This window comes from Anolis sagrei, chromosome 1 (genome assembly GCF_037176765.1).
Source record: "Anolis sagrei isolate rAnoSag1 chromosome 1, rAnoSag1.mat, whole genome shotgun sequence".
Classification (NCBI taxonomy): domain Eukaryota; kingdom Metazoa; phylum Chordata; class Lepidosauria; order Squamata; family Dactyloidae; genus Anolis; species Anolis sagrei.
Window position 1 is genome coordinate 333141261 of NC_090021.1, and position 26108 is coordinate 333167368.

General features: G+C 44.0%; 2 protein-coding genes across 3 annotated transcripts in view; one reads left to right on the plus strand and one right to left on the minus strand.

The window, feature by feature from the left end:
* The window catches only part of DHRS7 (dehydrogenase/reductase 7), a 36649-nt gene extending 12611 nt beyond the window's left edge, over positions 1–24038 (plus strand). The window contains exons 2-7 of the mRNA XM_060754016.2: positions 2970–3122; positions 12692–12798; positions 13892–14131; positions 16513–16635; positions 17888–18103; positions 20791–24038. Of these exons, the coding sequence (XP_060609999.2) occupies positions 2970–3122; positions 12692–12798; positions 13892–14131; positions 16513–16635; positions 17888–18103; positions 20791–20826 (875 nt within the window). The 3' untranslated portion in view covers positions 20827–24038. The remainder of the gene's footprint in view (positions 1–2969; positions 3123–12691; positions 12799–13891; positions 14132–16512; positions 16636–17887; positions 18104–20790) is intronic.
* The window catches only part of PCNX4 (pecanex 4), a 35532-nt gene continuing 33453 nt past the window's right edge, over positions 24030–26108 (minus strand). For both annotated transcript variants that reach the window (XM_060753993.2, XM_060754003.2), the window contains one exon: positions 24030–24644. In XM_060753993.2, coding sequence (XP_060609976.2) covers positions 24393–24644 — 252 coding nt within the window. In that variant the 3' untranslated portion in view covers positions 24030–24392. The remainder of the gene's footprint in view (positions 24645–26108) is intronic.

Consider the following 26108-nt stretch of genomic DNA (forward strand, 5'->3'; position numbering starts at 1 on the left):
CAACAACCCAGAAAATGAACAAAGTCTGGTTACCAGTATTTTAAAACTTTAAAATTATAACTGTAAATAAAGAACAAAACTCAAACACAGAGGAACTCCAGACAAGAAACAATCAGGGACAGCTAATCTCTCAACAAAGGATTCCCTCAGGCAAAAACAAGCCACACCTACAAACTGTCAGGCAATTAAATGCTAATTGCCGTGGCCAATTGCAACATTCACACCTAGCTCCAACACACAAGAGTTCTTTCTCCCACCGTGGACATTATTCCACAGATATATAAACCCAATTTTCCTAGTTTCTAACAGACTTCACAACCTCTGAGGATGCTTGCCATAGATGCAGGTGAAACGTCAGAAGAGAATGCTTCTAGAACATGGCTATACAACCCGAAAAACTTACAACAACCCAGTGATTCCAGCTATGAAAAGGAGGATAGTCTAAAGCAGGCAATGGCAAACTTTGGCCCTCCAGGTGTTTTGGACTTCAACTCCCACAATGCCTAACAGCCTACCGGCTGTTAGGCATTGTGGGAGTTGAAGTCCAAAACACCTGGAGGGCCGAAGTTTGCCCATACCTGCTCTATAAGATATTGCACTCATTCAGCAATGATTCTTTGCTTTCCCTTGTTGTCTATAAATTCTGGAAACACATTGACTACAGAAATCTTTGTGTTTCTTTTTACACCACAAAGTCCTATGAGAGCCCAGTTTGCGCAAAACGCAGTTAAAGTTAACGGTTGGATTTCGGAGGTAAACATGAAGCAATCCCGCACCGTTCACTTGTGTACAGACTGAAGTTTGCTTTCTTTTTCTTGTCTAATGATCTACGTTTTGCCCTTGAAGCATCAAAACAATAAGGTGGATTTAAAAAGTAGTAAACTTGTAATAATTTTACTCTCCTGGAATTTTATGCTACAATAAATGTGCTATTTGTTCTTTGAAGATGCCTCAAAATTCTTTGTTGGTTTTGTGCAATTATTAACCAGGCTAAAAAGAGTCATTGCATGTCATCCGTTGCGTAAATACAGCTGACCTTCCACCTTTGTGGGTTTAACTTCTGCAGAATTGATTAATACGTTGTTTTTAGCTTTGGATAGGTTTTAATGGTTTTTAACTGGGATTTTTTTCAATACTGTTTACGTTTAATCCTGTCTCAATGTTTGCATATTTGCATATTTTGAATTGTAGGCTAATACAATTTAAAATATGCAAATATTAAGCAGCTTTGAGTCTCCTTTGGGAGAGATAAAGCGGGGTGTAAATAATAATAAGGGCTGCTGCTGGTGCACCAGCGGGGTAAACCGCTGAGCCTCTGAACTTGCTGACCGAAAGGTTGGCGGTTCGAATCCAAGGAGCAGGGTGAACTCCAGCTGTTAGTCCCAGCTTCTGCCAACCTAGCAGTGCAAAAACATGCAAATGTGAGTATATCAATAGGTACTGCTTCTACAGGAGGGTAGCGGCGCTCCATGCAGTCATGCTGGCCACATGACCTTGGAGGCGTCTATGGACAACGCCGGCTCTTCGACTTAGTAATGGAGATGAGCACCGCCCCCCCGCCCCCAAGCCTTTCTCTTTACTAAATAATAATAATGGGTTGCTGTGAGTTTTCCAGGCTGCATGGCCATGTTCCAGAAGCATTCTCTCCTCACGTTTTGCCCACATCTGTGGCAGGCATCCTCAGAGGTTGTGAGGTCTGTTGGAAACTAGGCAAAAATGGGTTTATATATCTGTGGAATAATGTCCAGGGTGGGAGAAAGAACTCTTGTTTGTTGGAGGCAAGTGTGAATGTTGCAATTGGCCAGCTTGATTAGTATTGAATAGCCTTGCAGCCCCAAAGCCCGACTGCTTTCTGCCTGGGGGAATATTGTGTCCAATTCTGGGCACCACAATTCAAGAGAGATATTGACAAGCTGGAATGTGTCCAGAAAAGGGCGACTAAAATGATCAAGGGTCTGGGGAACAAGCCCTATGAGGAGCGGCTTAAGGAGCTGGGCATGTTTAGCCTGAAGAAGAGAAGGCTGAGAGGAGATATGATAGCCATGTATAAATATGTGAGAGGAAGCCTCAGGGAGGAGGGAGCAAGCTTCCTTTCTGCTTCCCTGGAGACTAGGACGCAATGGAGCAATGGCTTCAAACTACAAGAAAGAAAATTCCATCTGAACATGAGGAAGAACTTCCTGACTGTGAGAGCCGTTCAGCAGTGGAACTCTCTGCCCCGGAGTGTGGTGGAGGCTCCTTCTTTGGAAGCTTTTAAGCAGAGGCTGGATGGCCATCTGTCGGGGGTGATTTGAATGCAATATTCCTGCTTCTTGTCAGGGGGTTGGACTGGATGGCCCATGAGGTCTCTTCCAACTCTTTGATTCTATGATTCAAGGTGGCCAATTGCAACATTCACACTTGCCTCCAACAGATAGTTCTTTCTCCCACCTTGGACATCATTCCACAGATATATAATCCCTACTTGCCTTGTTTCCAACCGACCTCACAACCTCTGAGGATGTCTGCCGTAGATGCAGGAGAAATGTCAGGAGAGAATGCTTCTGGAGCATGGCCAGACAGCCTGGAAATCTCACAGCAGCCCAGTGATTTCGACCATGAAAGTCTTCAACAACATAATAATAATAATCATCATGTCTAGATAAATAAAATAAATTATTATTATTATTATTATTATTATTATTATTATTATTCGACAGCATAATCATCATCATGTCTAGATATCTCTAGACCCTTCTTTAAGCATTGGTAGGTCCTCCATGGCCACTCTTATGGTCAGTTTCCAGGGTCTTGCTGGAGAATTTTGAGCTTCCTAGACTTCTAGAGAGACTTTTTGCTCAGGTTGTGGTGGTCCTTCAACTTAGGGACATATTGTAAAACCAGCCACAAAGTGTTCTGACATTTGTACACACAAATTACCTTTGAAAACAGATTTCTTTAACTGGTTCTTGTTTTCCATCTCCCAACAGAGAAGGTGCTCCCTGGGAAGGTGGTCTGGGTGACTGGTGCGTCCAGCGGCATCGGAGAAGAGCTGTCTTACCAGCTTGCCAAGATTGGGTCGCCGCTCGCCCTCTCGGCAAGAAGGGAGAACGAACTGGAGCGAGTGAAGACGAAGTGCCTGGGTAAAATATTATTTCTAAAGCTTGTCTTTAACATCTATCAAAACATCTATGTTATGTGTGTACATGTAGACAGAAACCCATATCTACCATCAATCCCATGTATCAGTCAACAAGTCGAAGGCAGGTTTGGGCCCTAAATCTTATGGATTTTGAGTCAAAAGGTCAATCTGTGGAGAGTGGAATAACAACAACAACAACAACAACAACATTTCTTATCTCCTCTCCTTGTGGCTTGAGATGCATTACCACATCGCTAAAAACACTTAATAATCTAAAAACATTGTATAAAATACACATATTTATTTGTCGTGTCAGGGCAACCAGTCAATTGTATTACATTTCTAACAGAACAAAATAAACAAACCGACAAAACACAAAGTTTGCAAGCTTGGTAGTTGATTAAATGTCCTTTGACCAGTATCTGGCCACGTGGAGTGCCTCTGGTGTTGCCGCAAGAAGGTCCTCCATTGTGCATGTGGGCTCAGGGTTCATTGCAGCAGTGGTCAGTGGTTTGCTCTTCTCCACACTCGCATGTTGAGGATTCCACCCTGTAGCCCCATTTCTTGAGGTTGGCTCTGCATCTTGTGGTGCCAGAGCACAATCTGTTCAGCGCCTTCCAAGTCGCCCAGTCTTCTGTGTGCCCAGGGGGGAGTCTCTCATTTGGTATCAGCCATTGGTTGAGGTTATGGATTTGAGCCTGCCATTTTTGGACTCTCGCTTGCTAAGGTGTTCCAGCGAGTGTCTCTTTAGCAAGCGAGAGTCCAAAAGTGGCAGGCTCAAACCCAGAACCTCAACCAATGGCTGATACCAATAGCTGATACACATAGTAAAGGATATTTCTCCAAGGTACATATTAAAATACACAGAAACATAAGATGCGGGTTTAAAATTTGTGATTAGAACTGGCCGTTTGGGCCTGCCGGAAGAGATAGGTCTTCAAATATGTTTTGAATTCCAACAGCTCATTTACACTTGAGTATTTACACTAATCAGTTGGGAGGTGAAACTGGATTTATATTAGGTTATAGATAGTTGTCTGTTTTTCCCAGTGTCCAGTGATGTCTTCGAATAATAGAATCATAGAGTGTCAAGAGACCTCATGGGTCATCCAGTCCAACCTCATTTTGCGAAGAAGCAGGAAAATTGCATTCAAAGCAACCCCGACAGATGATCATCCGGCCTCTGCTTAAAAGCCTCCAAAGAAGGAACCTCCAGGGGCAGAGAGTTCCACTGCTGAACAACTCTCACATAAAATAGTAATCATCATCATCATCACAGAATCATAGAGTTGGAAGAGACCTCATAGGCCATCCAATCCAACCTCATTCTGCCAAGAAGCAGGAAAATTGCATTCAAAGCAACCCTGGCAGATGACCATCCAGCCTCTGCTTAAAAGCCTCCAAAGAAGGAACTTCCAGGGGCAGAGAGTTCTACTGCTGAACAGCTCTCACATAAAATAGTAATCATCATCATCACAGAATCATAGAGTTGGAAGAGACCTCATGGGCCATCCAGTCCAACCTTATTCTGCCAAGAAGCAGGAAAATTGCATTCAAAGCACCCCCAACAGATGGCCATCCAGCCTCTGCTCAAAAGCCTCCAAAGAAGTAACCTCCAGGGGCAGAGAGTTCCACTGCTGAACAGCTCTCACAGTTAGGAAGTTCTTCCTCATGTTCACATCTTCTTTCCTGTAGTTTGAAGCCATTGTTCCATTGCATCCTAGTCTCCAGGGCAGCAGAAAACAAGTTTGCGCCCTCCTCCCTATGATTCATTTTGCTTTCTCATTCTGAAGTTGGAGAAAAAAAGGAATGTATACTGCCCTAAATCTCCATTTACAACTTAAATACCATATTGTCATCCCCCACCATTTCAATGGCTTAGAAATAGCAGAACCACAATGGGATTTGCAAAACCAGCCTTGGAAAAAAGCCAACTATTAGGCCTTGCTTAGCTGTTTATCCAGGTAGAGACCAGTGCTGATAATGGAACATAACTTGATTGGCCAATAGGACAAACTCCAAAGTCTGTATTAGGGCAGCACTCTTAATTATGCGAAGCAAAAATTGTGCAAAAGGGTGAGCAGGCTTTCAAGCAAGCAAACACTTCATCAGATCGTTTAGATCTGTTGAATAAATCAACCAAAAAAGAGATTAGTTAGATGTTCATGGAGACACGTTCAGGAATAACACATTAAAGCTTGTGCGCCAGCTGTGCCCGTACCTTGGGAACTCTGACTTGGCCACGGTGGTCCACGCTCTGGTTACATCACGTATTGACTACTGCAATGCTCTCTACGTGGGGTTGCCTCTGAAGACTGCCCGGAAGCTGCAATTAGTCCAACATTCGGCTGCCAGATTACTAACAGGAGCAGGGTACAGGGAGCACACAACTCCTTTGTTGCGCCAGCTCCACTGGGTGCCATTTAGCTTCTGAGCACAATTCAAAGTGCTGGTTTTAACCTACAAAACCCTATATAGTTCCGGCCCAGTTTACCTGTCCGAATGTATTCTCCCCTATGAACCATCAAGACAGTTAAGATCTTCTGGTGGGGCCCTGCTCTCGGTCCCACCACTTTCGCAATCGCGTCTGGCGAGAACGAGAGACAGGGCCTTTTCTGTGGTGGCCCCTCGGCTATGGAACTCTCTCCCGATTGAGATCAGATCTGCCCTTTCCCTCCTGTCCTTCAGGAGGCTGGTGAAATCCTGGCTATGGAAGGCAGCATTCCCAGAGTAATGGTTGAAACCGCTACAGAACAAAGTTATCGACTACACATACAGACTGAGTTGGACATGATTTTATCTTGGTGATTTGGCTTATTTGTAATTTTAATTGATATGCATTTTAACTCATTATTATATGATGTTTTTAGATTGTACTATTAGCATTGAATCCTTGCTGTAAGCCGGTCTGAGTCCCTCTACAGAGGTTGAGAAGATCGGGATATAAAAGTTATAAATAAATAAATAAATAACAATAGCTTTGCAAGGGGCAAACAACTTTGCTTTTAACCTAACTTGCTTTTGAACTTAATGTGATCATGATGAATTCACTATTTTATCATTGTTCTTGGTTAACTTGTGATTGGAATTAAGGAACTACCTGAAGCCTGGGCAGGTTTACCAGTGCGGTGAGCTCTCATTTGCAGCCTTGGAAGGTTTTGCATGGAACAGGGGCTCTTATTTGCAGGCTGCCTTTGGTTTCTTTACAAAGTCAACATAATTAACTCATTTCTTCAATTCGAAGATGCACACTAATTTTAGTATTACCAACAGAAAAAAGCTATGTACAGTATGTGTATCTGTAATTGGTTAACTGAACCAAACCCAAATGGTGATTCTCCCCAATGCTTCCTCTTCATCCTGGAAAGAAGTGATGCGGAGAGTGCCATCAACAGGGTTCCGTCCTGGGCCCGGTCCTGTTCAACATCTTTATTAATGACTTAGATGAAGGGTTAGAAGGCAGGATCATCAAGTTGCAGACGACACCAAATTGGGAGGGATAGCCAATACTCCAGAGGACAGGAGCAGGATTCAAAACGATCTTAACAGATTAGAGAGATGATTGGCCAAAACTAACAAAATGAAGTTCAACAGGGACAAATGCAAGGTACTCCACTTAGGCAGAAAAAACTTATACTTTCCCCAGTATAAGTGTCTTCTCTAGGCTTTGGTGTCTCCTCATGATGTGGCCAAAGTACTTCAACTTTGTCTCTAGTCCCCTTCCCTCCAGTGAGCAGTCGGGCTTTATTTCCTGGAGGATGGACTGGTTGGATCTTCTCGCAGTCCAAGGCACTCTCAGAACTTTCCTCCAACACCACAGCTCAAAAGCATCGATCTTCCTTCGCTCAGGCTTCCCTAAGGTCCAGCTCTCACATCCATAGGTGACTACAGGGAAGACCATGGCTTGGACTAGGCAATGGATCTTTGTTGCCAGTCTGATGTCTCTACTCTTTACTATTTTATTGAGATTGGACATTGCTCTCCTCCCAAGAAGTAAGCGTCTTGGGGAGATGGTAGCGGGGTACAAATAAAGTGCTATTATTATTATTATTATTATTATTATTATTATTATTAGATCCAGGGACGACGTCATGCTATCCCTCTATTCTGCCTTGGTCAGACCACTTTACCTGGAATCACGCTGTGTCCAATTCCACTCACCACAATTGAAGGGAGATGTTGACAAGCTGGAATGTGTCCAGAGGAGGGTCTGGAGAACAAGTCCTATGAGGAGTGGCTTAAGAAGCTGGGCATGTTTAGCCTGCAGAAGACAAGGCTGAGAGGAGACATGATGAGTGCCATGTATAAATATGTGAGAAGAAGTCATAGGGAGGAGGGAGGACGTTTGTTTTCTGCTGCTCTGGAGACTAGGATGCAATGGAACAATGGCTTCAAACTACAAGAGAGGAGATTCCATCTGAACATGAGGAAGAACTTCCTGACTGTGAGAGCCGTTCAGCAGTGGAACTCTCTGCCCCGGAGTGTGGTGGAGGCTCCTTCTTTGGAAGCTTCTAAACAGAGGCTGGATGGCCATCTGTCAGGGGTGATTTGAATGCCATTTTCCTGCTTCTTGGCAGGGAGTTGGACTGGTTGGCCATGAGGTCTCTTCCAACTCTTTGATTTTATGATTCTAAGAACGTCCTAACGGTAAGGAGAGTTGTTCAGCAGTGGAACTCTCTGCCCCGGAGTGTGGTGGAGGCTCCTTCTTTGGAGGCTTTTAAACAGGCTGGATGGCCATCTGTCAGGGATGCTTTGAATGCCATTTTCCTGTTTCTTGGCAGGGAGTTGGACTGGATGGCCCATGAGGTCTCTTCCAACTCTATGATTTTATGATCCCACCATTCTTCTGTCTATACTTTTCATTGTCAACCCAGTTATTTCATATTATAGGGTTAAAGAAATCCAGCCAAACAGTGGTATAGCACAGACAGACGTTCCTTTGACTTCTCACCCACTTTTCTGAAAGCCCTGCCAAGTGGGGCAGAGGGGAGAACAAAACGCAGCATGGGCAGTTTTGGCAACAAAGAAAATCTGGGCGGCTCTCTGTCCAAAGCCTGTGCGATAAAGCAAACGTCCTCCGTCATGTTTGCTCAACATCAGAAGCAAGCGGGATTTGTGTTTCTCTTATGGAAAGAGGCGTAATTATTAACTAATCCGCTATACGTTGTTCAGGAATGGTTTGTACTCAAAGTAAAGGGAAGGAAGGTCAGGGTCAGATGGATTGAATTTGCTTTGAAGACACGGCTGTAGTTTACTTAGGGAAAGAGAAACCCAAGGAAAACAAGACGATGTTGTAATTGGCACATTGTGATGTAGCATTAGGTTTTAGGGCTGTCGGTTATTCATTCACAGTTGATTTGGCTCTGTAGTTTAGTTGAATGCGTGTTACTAAGTTCAGTGGCAATACAAAATCCAGACCTCAGTGTGCTATGCAGGATGTATTTTCGTTCACTGGACCAAATTTGGCACAAATACCCAATACACCCAAATTTGAATACTGGTGGGAATGATTTTGTCATTTGGGAGTTGTAGTTGCTGGGATTTATAGTTCACCTACAATCAAAGAGTATTCTGAACTCCATCAACGATGGAATTGAACCAAACTTGGCACACAGAACTCCCATGACCAACAGTAAATACTGGAAGGGTTTGGTAGGCATTGACCTTGAGTTTTGGAGTTGTAGTTCACCTACATCCCGAGAGCACTGTGGACTCAAACAAGGATGGATCTGGACCAAGCTTAGCACAAATACTCAATACGCCCAAATGTCAACACTGGAGTAGTTTGGGGAAAATAGACCTTGACATTTGGGAGTTGTAGTTTCTGGGATTTATAGTTCACCTACAGTCAAAGCATTCTGAATTCTACCAACAATGGAATTGAACCAAACTTGGCACACAGAACTCCCATGTCCAACAGAAAATACTGGAAGGGTTTGGTGAGCATTAACATTGAGTTTTGGAGTTGTAGTTCACCTACATCCAGAGAGCACTGTAGACTCAAACAATGATGGATCTGGACCAAACTTGGCATGAGTACTCAATATGCCCAAATGTGAACACTGGTGGAGTTTGGGAAAATTGACCTTGAACTCCAGAAATGATGGAACTGATCCAAACTTCCAACACAGAAGGGTTTGGTAGACATTGATCTTGAGTTTTGGAGTTGTAGTTCACTTACTTCTAGATAGTACTGTGGACTCAAACAATGATGGATCTGGACCAAGCTTGGCACAAATCCTCAATATGTCCAAATGTGAAGAGTGGTGGAGTTTGGGGAAAATAGACCTTGACATTTGGGAGTTGTTGTTCCTGGGATTTAGAGGTCACCTACAATCAAAGAACACTCTGAACTTAGCCCACAATGGATCTGCACTAAACTGCCACACTACCTACATGGCCAAGATTGAATACTGGTGTGGTGGGGGGGGCTGTTTTTTAATTTTGGGAGTTGTAGTTCACCAACACCAAAAAGAAAGAGAAGGACAGGCAGAGATATCTTCAAAGGGGTTCCTAAGACCATTAGAAATATATGTTTTGTGATGGTCTTTGGTGACTCCTCTGAGACCCCCTTCGCGACCCCCTCAAGGGATCCCGACCCCCAGGTTTAGAAACACTGCTATATAGTATCTGATATTTATTTATAGTCACCTACCAATGAACAGGCTTACTATGGTTCACTTCCAAGATTAGATGGGATCTTGTCCTTCTGGAAATATATTACACACACACTTCTTTTGTGTTATTGTTAGTCCCGGCCTTGTTTGGTACACGACAAACTAACCTTGAATGTGTAGCATGGTGTCTCTTACACCCAGATAATGCCAATATTGTTCTGAATGTTCTTAACTCTTGTCATGGGACTTGATGAATCAGCCGGGGAAAATGTGACACGGCACAGCAGTTGGGTCTCCCTCCTTTTTTCCTGGCTTAGGCTGAAGTCCCAATTACGTATGGAAAAAGAAGTTCTGTCAGACTAATGGGGCTTAATTACACACAAACCTGGAATCATTTGGTAATCGAAATACATATTTTGTTCCTAATGACTTAACGGGCATCCTTGTGTAAGGAGATGTGATAGTGCATGTGATGTTGTACACTATGCTCCTTGTGATGGGACTTGTATATGGTCGTGATGATTTTAGATGTTGGTGTTCTTTATGAAGCTTGGCCTCCCACAACCCGGCCTCCTCCAGATGCTTCATACTACAATCCCCATCTTCCCTAGTTAGCAATAGCAATCCTAGCTGGAAATTATTGCAGTAGTAGTCTAAAATCTTGGGTTATATTAGGCTAAATACCTGGGAGTCACTCTGGACTGTGCTCTGACCTACAAGAAGCACTGCCTAAACATCAAGCAAAAAAAGTGGGTGCAAGAAACAATATCATACGAAAGCTGACTGGCACAACCTGGGGGTCACAACCAGACACAGTGAAGACATCTGCCCTTGCGCTATGCTACTCTGCTGCTGAGTACGCATGTCCAGTGTGGAACACATCTCACCACGCTAAAACAGTGGATGTGGCTCTCAATGAGACATTCCGCATTATCACGGGGTGCCTGCGCCCTACACCACTGGAGAAATTACACTGCTTACATTGCACCACCTGATATCCGCTGGGAAGTAGCAGCCAATAGTGAAAGGGCCAAGGCAGAAACATCTCCAGCTCATCCCCTGTTTGGGTATCAGCCAGCACATCAACAACTTAAATCTAGAAATAGTTTTCTAAGATCTACAGAGACACTCGCTGGAACACCTCAGCAAGCGAGAGTCCAAAAGTGGCAGGCTCAAACCCAGAACCTCAACCAATGGCTGATACCAGATGAGAGACTCCCCCCTGGGCACACAGAGGACTGGGCGACCTGGAAGGCACTGAACAGACTGCGCTCTGGCACCACGAGATGCAGAGCCAACCTCAAGAAATGGGGCTACAAAGTGGAATCCTCGACATGCGAGTGTGGAGAAGAGCAAACCACAGACCACCTGCTGCAATGCTCCCTGAGCCCCGCTACATGCACAACAGAGGACCTTCTTCCAGCAACACCAGAGGCACTCCAAGTGGCCAGCTTCTGGTCAAAGGACATTTAACCAACTACCAGACTCACAAGTTTTGTATTTTGTCTGTTTGTTTGCTTTGTTCTGTTAGAAATGTAATATAATGGACTGGTTGCTCTGACATGACAAATAAATGCCCAAAATCAATCAATCAATCAATAAATAGGTAGTGTTATACTACACCTTCCATTGGTGACCAAGGTGAACTTTTCACAGGGTTTCTGAGGCTGAGAGTGTGTGACTTGCTGAAGGTCAAGGGCTAGATGGCACATGGTGGATCTTCTGCTACTCTGAAAGATACAAACCTGAACTAGTGTTTTCAAATTATAAGGAAATAATAAATAAATAAATAAATAATAATTATTATTCAGTTCTTGTGGGTTTTTTCGGGCTATATGGCCATGTTCTAGAGGCATTTCTCATGTTCTAGAGGCATTTCTCTAGAGGTCCTCACCTCTGAGGAAGCTTGCCATAGATGCAGGCGAAACGTCAGGAGAAATGCCTCTAGAACATGGCCATATAGCCCGAAAAAACCCACAAGAACTGAGTGATTCCGGCCATGAAAGCCTTCGACAATATATTATTATTATTATTATTATTATTATTATTATTATTATTACAGAGATTCTGGCATACTGGGTGCAGTGCCTAAAGACCTTGGCCTGCACTTAAACACAATCTGCACTAACAAAATTACCATCTGCCAGCTGCAAAAGGCGACCTTACTGGGATCTGCGCGCATTATTCACCAATCCAGCACACAGTCCTAGACACTTGGGAAGTGTCTGACGTGTGATCCAATACAACATCCAGCAGAGTGCCAGCCAGCCAGCCAGCCTCTGTGTATGTCTGTATATGTTGTATGTCAAATTGGCATTGAATGTTTGCCATATATGTGTACACTGTAATCCGCCCTGAGTCCCCTGCGGGCTGAGAAGGGCGGAATATAAATACTGTAACTAACTAAATAAATAAATCCACCACTTGAGAACACAGAAATGCTGGACCACTCCAACAACCACCATGTCAGACTACACAGAGAAGCCATTGAAATCCACAAGCATGTGGACAATTTCAACAGAAAGGAGGAGACCATGAAAATGAACAAAATCTGGCTACCAGTATTAAAAAACTCTAAAATTACAACAGCAAAACAACAGAGGGGAAACAACCAGGCACATCTTAACACCTCTCAACAAAACATTTTCCCAGGCTCAGCCAGGCCTTCAAATGCTAATGAAGGTGGTCAGCTGAAACGTTCACACCTAGCTCCAGCAGAGAGCTCTTTGCCCCACCCCAGTCATTCCACAGATATATAAACCCATTTTCCTGCTTCCAACAGACCTCACTACCTCTGAGGATGCTTGCCATAGATGCAGGCGAAACGTCAGGAAAAATGCCTCTAGAACATGGCCATATAGCCTGAAAAAACCCACAAGAACCTAGTGATTCCAGCCATGAAAGCCTGCGAAAATACATTAAATCCACCACTGTTTGTTTTTTTTTAATTTAGAGATCAGCAGCCTAAGTGACAAAGATATCCTCATTGTGCCGCTGGATTTGACAAATAGGAGCACCCACGAATCTGCAACACAAAGTGTTCTGAAGCATTTTGGAAAGGTAAGTGGGGGACCAGTATTCTTGGGTTTGAGCTCTAAGGGACTGGACATGAGGGTGGGGTAGCCAAAGTCCTATGTTGTATAGACATCTTGAAATAATAGCACGTTATACAATCTGGTATTTTTCAAGATGGCAAATGAAATATCTATTGTGGCTTAGTAGCCCTCCAGGACATACTAGAAGCTGAATCATAGAATCAAAGAATCAAAGAGTTGGAAGAGACCTCATGGGCCATCCAGTCCAACCCCCTGCCAAGAAGCAGGAATATTGCATTCAAATCACCCCTGACAGATGGCCATCCAGCCTCTGTTTAAAAGCTTCCAAAGAAGGGGCCTCCACCACACTCCGGTGCAGAGAGTTCCGCTGCTGAACGGCTCTCACAGACAGGAAGGTCTTCCTCATGTTCAGATGGAAGCTCCTCTCTTGTAGTTTGAAGCCATTGTTCCGCGTCCTAGTCTCCAAGGAAGCAGAAAACAAGCTTGCTCCCTCCTCCCTGTGGCTTCCTCTCACATATTTACACATGGCTAACATATCCTCTTAGCCTTCTCTTCTTCAGGCTAAACATGCCCAGCTCCTTAAGCCGCTCCTCATAGGGCTTGTTCTCCAGACCTTTTATCATTTTAGTCGCTCTCCTCTGGACACATTCCAGCTTGTCAATATCTCTCTTGAATTGTGGTGCCCAGAATTGGACACAATATTCCAGATGTGGTCTAACCAAAGCAGAATAGAGGGGTAACATTACTTCCCTAGATCTAGACACTATGCTCCTATTGATGCAGGCCAAAATCCCATTGGCTTTTTTTGCCGCCACATCACATTGTTGGCTCATGTTTAACTTGTTGTCCACGAGGACTCCAAGATCTTTTTCACACGTACTGCTCTCGAGCCAGGCATGGAACCCCGGAATCAAAAGCTGTTTGTGAAACAGGTCATGAAACTGCTGGTTGCAGTTGGGCTTTCCTTGCATTCCTTGCCCCCTGTGTTTACAGCTTCATGAGCATTTTAGTTGCCCATTGCTATTTCTTCCCCAAATGTTTTTAAAATCTTCAATAGCAATGTCACCGTTGTCTTTTCCTTCCCTCGCTTGCCAAAGATTGATATCTTGGTGAACAACGGCGGACGTTCCCAGCGCTCCCTCTTTGTGGATACGAGCATCGATGTCTACAACGCTATCATGGAACTCAACTACCTGGGCACCATCTCCCTTACGAAGTATGTCCTGGACCATATGATTCAGAGGAAGACAGGGAAGATTGTCACTATGAACAGCGTGATGGGCATCATGGGAGCTCCCTTGGCTACTGGCTATTGTGCCAGCAAGCATGCTCTGCAGGTAAGGGATTGGTTTTCTAGCTTGCTATTTCCTAGCCTTAGAGCGGTGAGATGGTGATCCTACTGTGCCCGGTGTTGAGTGAGACTGTTCTGGTATGGCTGTACCAGGAGCTCCAGCTCCTTTTTCTTTCTTTGAGTGTTTGCATGTATTTCAAAGTTCCATGCATTTTGCAATAAGGTGGCTTCCCTTGGTTTGCAATTATAGGGCCAATGACCCATCAATCATCATTAGGTTCTTTAGTTCTGCCCCTTTTTCTGAGTTTAGGAGGGGAAAAGGGGACCTCTATTTCAGTTCTCACAGAGAAGCCTTTCGTACAGGACGTGAGTCAGTTCCACCTGTAGAAAGCGTCGTCTTTTACAGCTTTTGCTGGGGGGAATTCAGTCCCACAGCTCTACAGAGAAGCATAGCTTTTGCTGTGGAAATCCAGTCCCACAGCTTTACAGCCAGGTCTTTGCTGGGAATTGAAGACCTTCTTTCCTCTTGGAAATCTACAAAAGGACTCTGTTTGGTAAGGACCACTCGCGGGAGCCATAACACAATTTGGACCAGGTGTAGGGGCCCACGCCAGCAGAGCCTAAGACAGATTGCCCAGGTAGAGGTCACGGATTTCCCTGATAGAGAAGAAACAGTTTATGAAGATAGTTGCCTGTCCCTTGTGGACAAGATTAAGAAAGGCACCAGTTGATTCAAAGCCTTGAAGTATTTGTTTGATTTATTGGAGACCTAAGCACTAATAAAGAACTTTGTTAAACTTTCCAAGTTTCTAAAGACTTTGTTTAGGGAAATCCAAAAGGCCTCTAATCCAAGGCACCCCCGGCATCCCGTTGGGCATACAGAGCACGTCCTGTCTACAGACCCTTTCACAGGCCCAGCATGTGACAGCACAGAGACAAACTTACACTAATTCCAATTTCTCTCTCAATTTTCTTTCCAATATCTAGTGGGTTTTTTTTAGTAAGATGATTTTCTGGAACCCTAGGGCTCTGCAGAACATGGTTTGGGAATCACTGCCATAGGCATATGTACCCTGATGGGATCTTCCATTGCATCCAGTGGGGTTCAGTAGATGATACCATGATAGTCTGTATCTGGCTGTGAAACATAACCAGGCACACTCTCCACCAGTCAAAGTATTAGTTGCTGGAATAAGAAGCCAGAGGTTGCTATTGAATCTGTATCCTTCTGTGTGTCTTCCCAGGAACATACAATCACACAATTTCACTCCCACAGGCCACTGCGACCCTCACAAATGACGGACCAGAACCAAACTTGGCACACAGACCCCCCTTCCCCATATCCCATTTTGTGTCCTGGTGCAGTTTGGGTGAAAGATGGGCCATGGATGATGGGATTTGCACTACTTTCTCCTGATTCAGTTCCCATAAAGCATTGCAACCAACACGAATGACAGACCTGGACCAAACTTGGCATACATAACACCCATGACCCACTTTATGTCCTGGTGTAGTTTGGGGGAAGATGGGCCATAGATGATGAGATTTGAAATACCTTCATTCACTCCCAGAGATCACTGCGACCCCCATGAATGACGGATCTGAAATAAACTTGCCGCATAGACCCCCTCCTCATGACCCACTTTACATTTTGGTGTGGTTTGGGAGAGGATGGACTATGGATGATGGGATTTGATATACCTTCATTCACTCCCAGAGGCCACTGTGGCCTCCATGAATGATGGGTCTGAAATAAACTTGGCACATTCATGGGGGTTGCAGTGGTCTCTGGGAGTGAATGAAGGTATATTCCCATCATCCATAGTCCATCCTCTCCCAAACCACACCAAAACGTAAAGTGGGTCATGGGAGTGAATGAAGGTATATCAAATCCCATCATCCATAGTCCATCCTCTCCCAAACCACACCAAAACGTAAAGTGGGTCATGGGAGTGAATGAAGGTATATCAAATCCCATCATCCATAGTCCATCCTCTCCCAAACCACACCAAAACGTAAAGTGGGTCATGGGAGTGAATGAAGGTATATCAAATCCCATCATCCATAGTCCATCCTCTCCCAAACCACACCAAAACGTAAAGTGGGTCATGGGAGTGAATGAAGGTATATCAAATCCCATCATCCATAGTCCATCCTCTCCCAAACCACACCAAAACGTAAAGTGGGTCATGGGAGTGAATGAAGGTATATCAAATCCCATCATCCATAGTCCATTCTCTCCCAAACTACACCAAAACGTAAAGTGGGTCATGCAACCCAGTGATTCCGGCCATGAAAGCCTTCGACAATGACTTGAAGGCACACAACGACAACAATAGAGATTAGTTCCTCTTGGATGTCTAGTAAAGAAACTACGACCGAAGTGTGCTCTGTTGCTTTTTAACTGATGGCTTCCTTTCTTTCCAGGGTTTCTTTAATTCTCTTCGGCCTGAGGTTGCAGAGTATCCTGAAATAAGTATAATTAACCTCTGCCCGGGGCCGGTCCAATCCCAGATCATACAAAATGTCTTCACTGAAGACATCTCAAAGGTAAGGATGGTTGAAAAGATGCAAAGAACAAAATAAACTAAAGTTATACAAATGCTAAATGAATAAAATGTAATACAGATAAGTTCCATCATTGCTTTTGCCATTTGTTTTGATAGTGGCAATCATAGAGTTGGAAGAGACCTCGTGGGCCATCCAGTCCAACGCCCTGCCAAGTTGGAAAATCACATTCAAAGCACCCCAGACAGATGGTCATTCAGCCTCTGTTTAAAAGCCTCCATAGGAGGAACCTCCACCACACTTTGGAGCAGAGAGTTCCACTGCTGAATGGCTCTCACAGTTAGGAAGTCCTTCCTAATGTTCAGGTGGAATCTACTTTCCTGTAGTTTGAAGCTATTGCTCCATGTCTTAGTTTCCAAGGCATCGGAAAACAAGTTTGCTCCCTCCTCTCTATGACTTCTCACATATTTATACATGGCCATCATGTCTTCTTTCAGACTTCTCTTCTGCAGGCTAAACATGCTCAGCTCTTTAAGCCGCTCCTCATAGGGCTTGTTCTCCAGAACTGTGATTATTTTAGTCGCCCTCCTCTGGACACATTCCAGCTTGTCAATATCTCTCTTCAATTGTGGTGCCTCCAGTGGCGCAGTGGGTTAAACCCCTGTGCCAGCAGGACTGAAGACCGACAGGTCGCAAGTTCGAATCCAGAGAGAGGCGGATGAGCTCCCTCTATCAGCTCCAGCTCCTCATGCGGGGACATGAGAGAAGCCTCCAACAAGGATGATAAAATCATCAAATCGTCCAGGCATCCCCTGTCTTTGCAGACGGCCAATTCTCTCATACCAGAAGTGACTTGCAGTTTCTCAGGTCACTCCTGACACAACAAAAAAAATTGTGGTGCCCAGAACTGGACACAATATTCCAGGTGTGGTCTAACCAAGGCAGAATAGAGGCGAAGCATAACTTCCCTGGATTTAGACACTATACTCCTATTTATGCACGCCAAAATCCCATTAGCTTTGTTAGCTGCAGCATCACAATGTTGCCTCATGTTTAACTTGTTGTCCACGAGGACTCAAATTCCCATTGTTGGTTTCCCCCCTTCATGGAAAAGTCATCTAGTTGTGATTCCCTGCATGTAGTAAACCAGCATGTTGCGAAAAAGCCTTTATCTATGACGTCTAATTCTTTTGTGTACACTAAAGCAATATAACCCAGACACAGGTGTATCCGTATCTGTACTGCACAAAGTTCGCTTTGCTGCACACTCTCACATTTTTTCCCCTTCATGTAGGTGAATGCCAACATTGGGGATCAGTCTCACAAAATGGCAACTGACCGCTGTGTTCGGCTAGGTCTGGTTAGCATGGCAAACGATATAAAGGAAGCCTGGATCAGTGACAACCCATACCTGGCAGTATGTTACCTCTGGCAGTACGCTCCTACCTGGGCCTGGTGGCTGCTGAACCGCATTGGAAAGACCAGGATAAAGAATTTTAAGAGCGGAGTGGTATGTAATTTACCTACTGAATTGGGAGATAATGTGTGTACTCGATTAGCTACGACCATACTTCCCCACTTACCAAATCTATTTTATTGAGGACTAGCCGTCCCCTGCCACGCATTGCTGTGGCCCAGTCTGTGTATATGTGTTTTGTGTGTGTATGTATGTGTATATGTGCATATATGTGGTTTTGCAAATGCATTGTAATGTATTTTTTATTATTTTGGCTTTTTAAGTCCCTTCCGCTGTGTTTTTCAGTGTTTTTATGAGTAATGGTCACTCATTGGCCTGATAGGTGTAGTGTCTAAATTTGATGTCATTTCGCCCAGTGGTTTTTGAGTTCTGTTAATCCTACAAACGAACATTACATTTTCATTTATATAGATGAGTTGCATGATGAGGAGGCCCGTTCTGCCAGTGATAGGTGGGATGATGTTTTCATCAGGTTCTTTTGATAAGGGATCAGGTTAGAAGGGTTAATTAATGATTGTTGTTGTTGTTGTTCATTCGTTCAGTCGTTTCCAACTCTTCGTGACTTCATGGACCAGTCCACGCCAGAGCTCCCTGTCGGCCGTCACCACCCCCAGCTCCTTCAAGGTCAATCCAGTCACTTCAAGGATACCATCCATCCATCTTGCCCTTGGTCGGCTCCTCTTCCTTTTTCCTTCCATTTTCCCCACCATCATTGTCTTCTATAAGCTTTCCTTTCTTCTCATGATGTGGCCAAAGTACTTCATCTTGGCCTCTACTATTCTTCCCTCCAATGAGCAGTCAGGCTTTATTTCTTGAAGTATGGAGTGGTCTTCTCGCGGTCCAAGGCACTCTCAGCACTTTCCTCCAGCACAACAGTTCAAAAGCATCTCTCTTCCTTCGCTCAGCCTTCCGTATGGTCCAGTTCTCACATCCGTAGGTGACTATGGGGAATACCATTGCTTTAACTATGCGGATCTTGGTTGCCAGTGTGATGTCTCTACTCTTCACTATCTTATCAAGATTGGTCCTTGCTCTCCTCCCAAGAATTAAGCGTCTCCCGATTTCCTGGCTGCAGTCATCTTTGCACCTAGAAATACAAAGTCTGTCACGGCCTCCACATTTTCTCCCTCTATTTCCCAGTTGTCAATCATTCTTGTTGCCATAATCTTGGTTTTTTTGATGTTTAACTGCAACCCTGCTTTTTTCACCTTGATTAGAAGGCTCCTCAGCTCCTCCTCGCTTTCGGCCATCAAAGTAGTGTCATCTGCATATCTAAGGTTGTTAATGTTTCTTCCAGCAGTTTTCACTCTAGCCTTGCATTTGTCAAGCCCTGCACATCGCATCATGTGTTCTGCATACAAGTTGAATAGGTTGGGGGAGAGTAGACAACCCTACCGTGTGCCTTTCCCAATCTTGAACCAGTCTATTGTTCCATAGTCAGTTCTGACTGTTGCCATTTGGTCCTTATACAGATTCCTCAGGAGAGATAAGGCCAATTGGTATGCCCATCCCACCAAGAACATGCCACAATTCATTATGATCTACACAGTCAAAGGCTTTAGAATAGTCAATAAAACAGAAATAGATGTTTTTCTGAAACTCCCTGCTTTCTCCATTATCCAGCACATATTGGCAATTTGGTCTCTCATTCCTCCGCCTTTTCTAAACCCAGCTTGTACATCTGGTAACTCCCTTTTCATGTATTGTTGGAGTCTTCATTGCAGGATCTTGAGCATTACCTTACTGGTATTAGAAATAAGGGCCACTGTACGGAAGTTTGAGCAGTCTTTAGCATTTCCCTTTTTTGGTATGGGAATATAAATTGATATTTTCCAGTCTGATGGCCATTCTTGTGTTTTCCATATTTGCTGGCATATGGCATGTATCACCTTGACAGTTTAGCTGGGATCCCGTCATCTCCTGCTGCCTTGTTGTTAGCAATGCTTCTTAAGGCCCATTCAACCTCACTCCACAGGATGTCTGGTTCTAATTCATTCACCACACCGTCAAAACTATCCTCGTTATTATTATCCTATATTATAAAGATCTTCTGTATAGTCTCGCCACCTTCTGTTGATCTTTTCAGCTTCTGTTGGGTCCCTGCCATCTTAATGATTATATTCAGCTAAGTACCTGATACAGGACACCAGGGTTTATTTGTAGGGTTCGTTTGATTTACAAATGAGCAACTTGATGGTAGGGAATTAGGGAATGATGGAGTCCTTTCATAGAAACATTGAACTGGAAGAGACCTCGTAGGCCATCCAGTCCAATCCCCTACCAAAAAGCAGGAAAATCGCATTCAAAGCACCCCCGACAGATAGCCATCCAGCCTCTGTATAAAAGCTTCCAAAGAAGGAGCCTCCACCACACTCCAGGGCAGAGAGTTCCACTGCTAAACAACTTTCTCTTTCAGGAAGTTCTTCCTTCCTCTGCTCTAGATTAATTTCTTTAAGAGGAAATAATAAAATATGAATTTAGTTTGGGATGGGTGGGTAAATCCGAGTCAAGATTGTGTGGCCAAATGCAATAGTCCATGGAATTTAATGATGTTCCATGACTCCACGCTGTCTGCTCTTGACTAGTTTCTAAACCTAGAGTTTGTATTTTATTTATTTGCTATATTTATATACCGCCCTTCTCAGCCCGCAGGTGATTTTCCATCTGAGGGTTAAGTAAGGAAAATTCACTGACTAAATTTTGTGTTTTGTTCGTTGCAGGATGCTGACGTTTCTTATTACAAAAAGTCTTCCTAAGAAGATGCGTGTTTTTAACCTTTCTTCACAACTATGCCTGCAAATGGAAGGAATCAGAGAAGATTGAATTATGGTGTTTTTAAATAGCTACTTAAACTGTAACGTAGAACCTGAGTTAATTTCTGTGACTCAAAAAGACATTAGCCGCAAGCGTAGAAATGTATTACTTTCACATGGTGCTATATTCTATTGCTTATGTTAATATTAGGATGACTATTATTTCCCCCCCAGCATCTTTTTACAATGCCTTAAAGCCTTTAGACCAGGCGTTGGCAAACTTTGGCCCTCCAGGTGTTTTGGACTTCAACTCCCACAATGCCTAACAGCCTACCGGCTGTTAGGCATTGTGGGAGTTGAAGTCCAAAACACCTGGAGGGCCAAAGTTTGCCAATGCCTGCTTTAGACTATCCTTTCCTAGAACCCACTGAATTCAATGGGGCTTGCTTCTGAGTAGACGCATATTCTCACTATCTACCTTGCTCTATCTGGAGCTCTCAGGGCAGTTTTTATTACTATTTGTAGGAGACGCACGCTTACATCTACTACCTCTAGAAGGATTATTCTGTGACACCGTGAGAGTACCATTGATGCCTTCTTACCAGCCTCAAGTGGGAACGTTCTCCTATGTGTTGACAAGAGTAAAACCTCCAAACTTTCGTTCTGTGTCAGGGATCTGAAATGTAACCCACAGATCCCAGCCATTTCAGAGGTCCATGGGCTTTTCTTGGGCTTACTTACTTAGGCGATCCCTCGTTGGCCGAGTAGGATAGTCTTCCAAGATCAGAATTCTTGTAGGTGCCCTATTCTTGACCTGCATCTTCTCCCACAGTGAGGGCATTGGTTTCCAGGTGGAAGGCGATCCCACTCGGGGTTGGCTTGACGTGCCTTCCTCTTGGCACGTTTCTCTCTTTTACCCTCCATTCGTGCCTCTTCAAATTCTGCAGCACTGCTGGTCACAGCTGACCTCCAGCTGGAGCGCTCAAGGGCCAGGGTCCCAGTTCTCAGTGTCTTTGCCAGAGTTTTTAAGGTTGGCTTTGAGCCCATCTTTAAATCTCTTTTCCTGCCCACCGACATTCCATTTTCCGTTCTTGAGTTCGGAGTAGAGCAACTGCTTTGGGAGATGGTGGTCAGGCATCTGGACAACGTAGCCGGTCCAGTGGAGGTGATGGCGGAGGACCATCGCTTCAATGCTGGTGGTCTTTGCTTCTTCCAGCACGCTGACATTTGTCCGCCTGTCTTCCCAAGAGATTTGCAGGATTTTCTTGGGCACCTACTCATTATCAGGTCAAGTTTATGTGTGTGTGAGTTTTGAGGGGGAGAGGATCAATTGCCATTACAGGAAGCCTCCAAAAGTAGAGATCTGGCCAGAAAACAAATCCCAAAATATTCAAAGATAGATCAGCATGTAAAACAGTCTATGTGACGTCTTTGAGATAAAGAAGATGGTAGTCTGAGCTTTCACAGACTTAAGTCCCCTTCCTCAAAAGACAAGGGGAGTGAGGGGTTGGGGTCTTAGAATTATAGAATTGGGTTGGAAGAGACCTCGTGGACCACCCAGTCCAACCCTCGCCAAGAAGCAGGAAAATTGCATTTAAAATAGCAGCCTTAAACAAGTCTATCAGTCTCAAAGGTACTTTAAGATCCCTCTGCTTATTCCAAACTGAACAGAAAGCGAACTTCCAGCTTTGGGTTTCCCCCATTTTTCAATTTTTCCAGGCATAGTGCAGTCTAGGTGGGTCCTCAGAGCCCAAAATTGGAGTGTTGCTTAGCATTTTTCTGTGTGGAAAATAGTAAAGGGACAAGCGATTCTAATACCTCCATCCCTTTAGCCTGCTCTACCAAACAGTAGGAAATTTCTCAAATCACAGTGTTATATATCCCAAATTTGTTTTACAAACATTACTTTTATGTCAAAGGCTTTCATGGCCGGAATCACTGGATTGTTGTAGGTTTTTTTGGGCTATATGGCTATGTTCTAGAGGCATTTTCTCCTGACGTTTCACCTCCATCTATGGCAAGAACCCTCAGAGGTAGTGAGGTCTGTTGGAACTAGGAAAATGGGTTTATATATCTGTGGAATGAACAGGGTGGGACAAAGAAATCTTGTCTGTTGGAGCTAGGTGTGAATGTTTCAACTGACCACCTTGATTAGCATTTGATGCCCTGGCAGTTGTTTGGTGTGGCTTGTTGGTGCCTGGGGCAATCTTTTGTTAAGAGGTGATTAGGTGTGCCTCTGTTGTTTTGCTGTTGTAATTTTAGAGTTTTTTAATACTGGTAGCCAGATTTTGTTCATTTTCATGGTTTCAGCTTTGGTTTTCATGGTTTCCTCTTTTCTGTTGAAATTGTCCACATGCTTGTGGATTTCAATGGCCACAAGCATATATCTCATTCCACAGATATATAAACCAATTTTCCTAGTTCCAACAGACCTCACTACCTCTGAGGATGCTTGCCATAGATGCAGGCGAAACGTCAGGAGAAAATGCCTCTAGAACATGGCAACATGTTCTACAACAACTCATTACTTTTATGCCTCTAATGAAAACACATTTGCCTTCATTACTTGTAAATAGGACACCTAGCGAATATTATTTGATTGGCATCTAATTGGAAGGTTGAGATGGCAAAATACTGGAAGCTATAGACAGTTTAGTGTCGAAGGCTTTTATGGCCGGAATTCACTGGGTTGTTGTAGGTTTTTCGGGCTATATGACCATGTTCTAGAAGCATTCTCTCCTGATGTTTCACCTGCATCTATGGCAGGCATCCTCACAACCTCTGAGGATGCCTGACATAGATGCAGGCGAAATGTCAGGAGAGAATACTTCTAGAACATGGTCATATAGCCCGAAAAAACTACAACAACCTATAGACAGTTTGATTAACAAACTGGTAATAATGAAATGCTTTCCCAGAGATTCTTTCAGCAAATCCAAGGGAGAAATAACAAATGATTTTTTTCCCTCCAGAAAAAAGTAAACACATTCTACATATGGGAATTGAAATCCCAATCTGAATTTTACCTCTAAACAGCACAATTGTGCAACAAACTTTTCCACTTGTCAACCTTACTGTACTAGATAGACTGCTTTTCCCAAACTACTAGCGTCCAGTTTGCTGTATTTAATAAAAAATCTGTTTTTATAATCTGTTTGTTAAAGTATTCCTTTGACAGCGCAAAATAAAGTACACAGTGGAACAAGTGAAAAAAATGTCTGTTGTATCAAAATCTTGCATATCATATATACATTATGTAGCAATCTGTGGTTTAAAATATACAAGCTGTGACCAACATCCTGGTGCAAGTCACCTGTCAAAATGCAGTTTTTTTCAGGATTTTTCAAAAAATGAAAACATTATTGAGCTTATTGCCTGCATTACATCTTCTCCCAGTGTGTAGTGTCTCTGATTAGCAGCTTTGCAGGATCTGAAAGTTGTAGTACTGAAAGAGACGTATTCGAGGATTCGTACCAGAACCTGGCCTTCATAGCCATCATCTTCCAGTTGACTGGTTCAACAACGAGAAGGAAAAAGCCTCATTTTCCTGCCCAGGAAATGGCCCAGTACTAGAGCAAAGGCACATGGAGAGGTTCAGAGGAATAAACCGGATAGCCCAAGGGAGGGTCTGCTGCTTGTATGGTCAGGTTCCTCAAGAGGACAGGATGGGCTTGGATGCTGTAGCGTTCCTCGTCGTCGTTTGTGGCATAAAGCAGCTCCCATGAGAGATTTGCCCACTGTCCTCTGACAGCTTCGCCATTCAGTTTTCCCACCTGCACCAGGAAATCCTGGAGGGTAAGGACTCTGCTCGTATAAACTCCCTGGAAGGTGTAAAACACATACAGAAAGGTCAGCATGTATTAGAGCACTATGCAGGGCAAGTTCAATTAATTCACTGGTGCTGTATTGAGAAAGAAGCACCATGAGGCCTCTCTCTGCCTCAAGAGGCCTGACACATGAATGTCAGAATTAGGGGCTCTTCTATCAAACTTGGGTAACTTTCTTTTGCCTATCTCCTCTTTTATCTTTTATCTTAAAAATTAACTAGGAATTTTTAATTACAAAAATGTGAGTCATTTTTGTAATTAAAAATAGGCTAAATGGGTGCAATGACTCAGAAAAAGCTGTAGTTCTATATACACAGGTGTAATTGTAGCTTAGTAGGCCTCAGTGCTCTGACCTACAAGAAGCACTGCCTGAACATCAAGCAAAAAGTGGGCACTAGAAACAATATCATACAAAAGCTGACTGGCACAACCTGGGGATCACAACCAGACATAGTGAAGACATCTGCCCTTGCGCTGTGCTACTCTGCTGCTGAGTACGCATGCCCAGTGTGGAGCACATCTCACCACACTAAAGCAGTGGATGTGGCTCTTAATGAGACATGCCGCATTATCACAGGGTGTCTGCGCCCTACACCATTGGAGAAATTTCACTGCTTAGCTGGCATTGCACCACCTGACATCCGCCGGGAAGTAGCAGCCAATAGTGAAAGGAGCAAGGCAGTGACATCTCCAGCTTATCCCTTGTTTGGGTATCAGCCAGCACGTCAACGACTTAAATCAAGAAATAGTTTTCTAAGATCTATAGAGACACTCGCTGGAACACCTAAGCAAGCGAGAGTCCAAAAGTGGCAGGCTCAAACCCAGCACCTCAATCCGTGGGTGATACCAGATGAGAGACTCCCCCTGGGCACACAGAAGACTGGGCGACTTGGAAGACATTGAACAGACTGCGCTCTGGCACCACGAGATGCAGAGCCAACCTCAAGAAATGGGGCCACAAAGTTGAATCCACGACATGCGAGTGCGGAGAAGAGCAAACCACAGACCACCTACTTCAATGCAACCTGAGCCCTGCTACATGCACAATGGAGGACCTTCTTGCGGCAACACCAGAGGCACTCCAAGTAACCAGATACTGGTCAAAGGACATTTAATCAACTATCAAGTTTGCAAAATTTGTGCTTTTTTAATCTGTTTGTTTGTTTTGTTCTGTTAGAAATGTAATACAATGGTATGGTTGCTGATGACACGATAAATAAAAAATACCCTATACAAAAATGTGCGTTAAGCACTGAAAGGGTTAAATAGGTGCAATGACTCAAAAAATGATGTAGTTCACTATACGCAGGGGTGCCTGTAGCTTAGTAGGCCTCAATGTGAGAGAGGTGTCAGTCTGAGAGAGCCCTCAGTGGGAGAAATGCCTCAGTGTGAGGACCTCAGTCTTAGTAGGCCTCAATGTGAGGTAGGCCTCAGTGTTAGTTTGTCTCAGTGTGACAG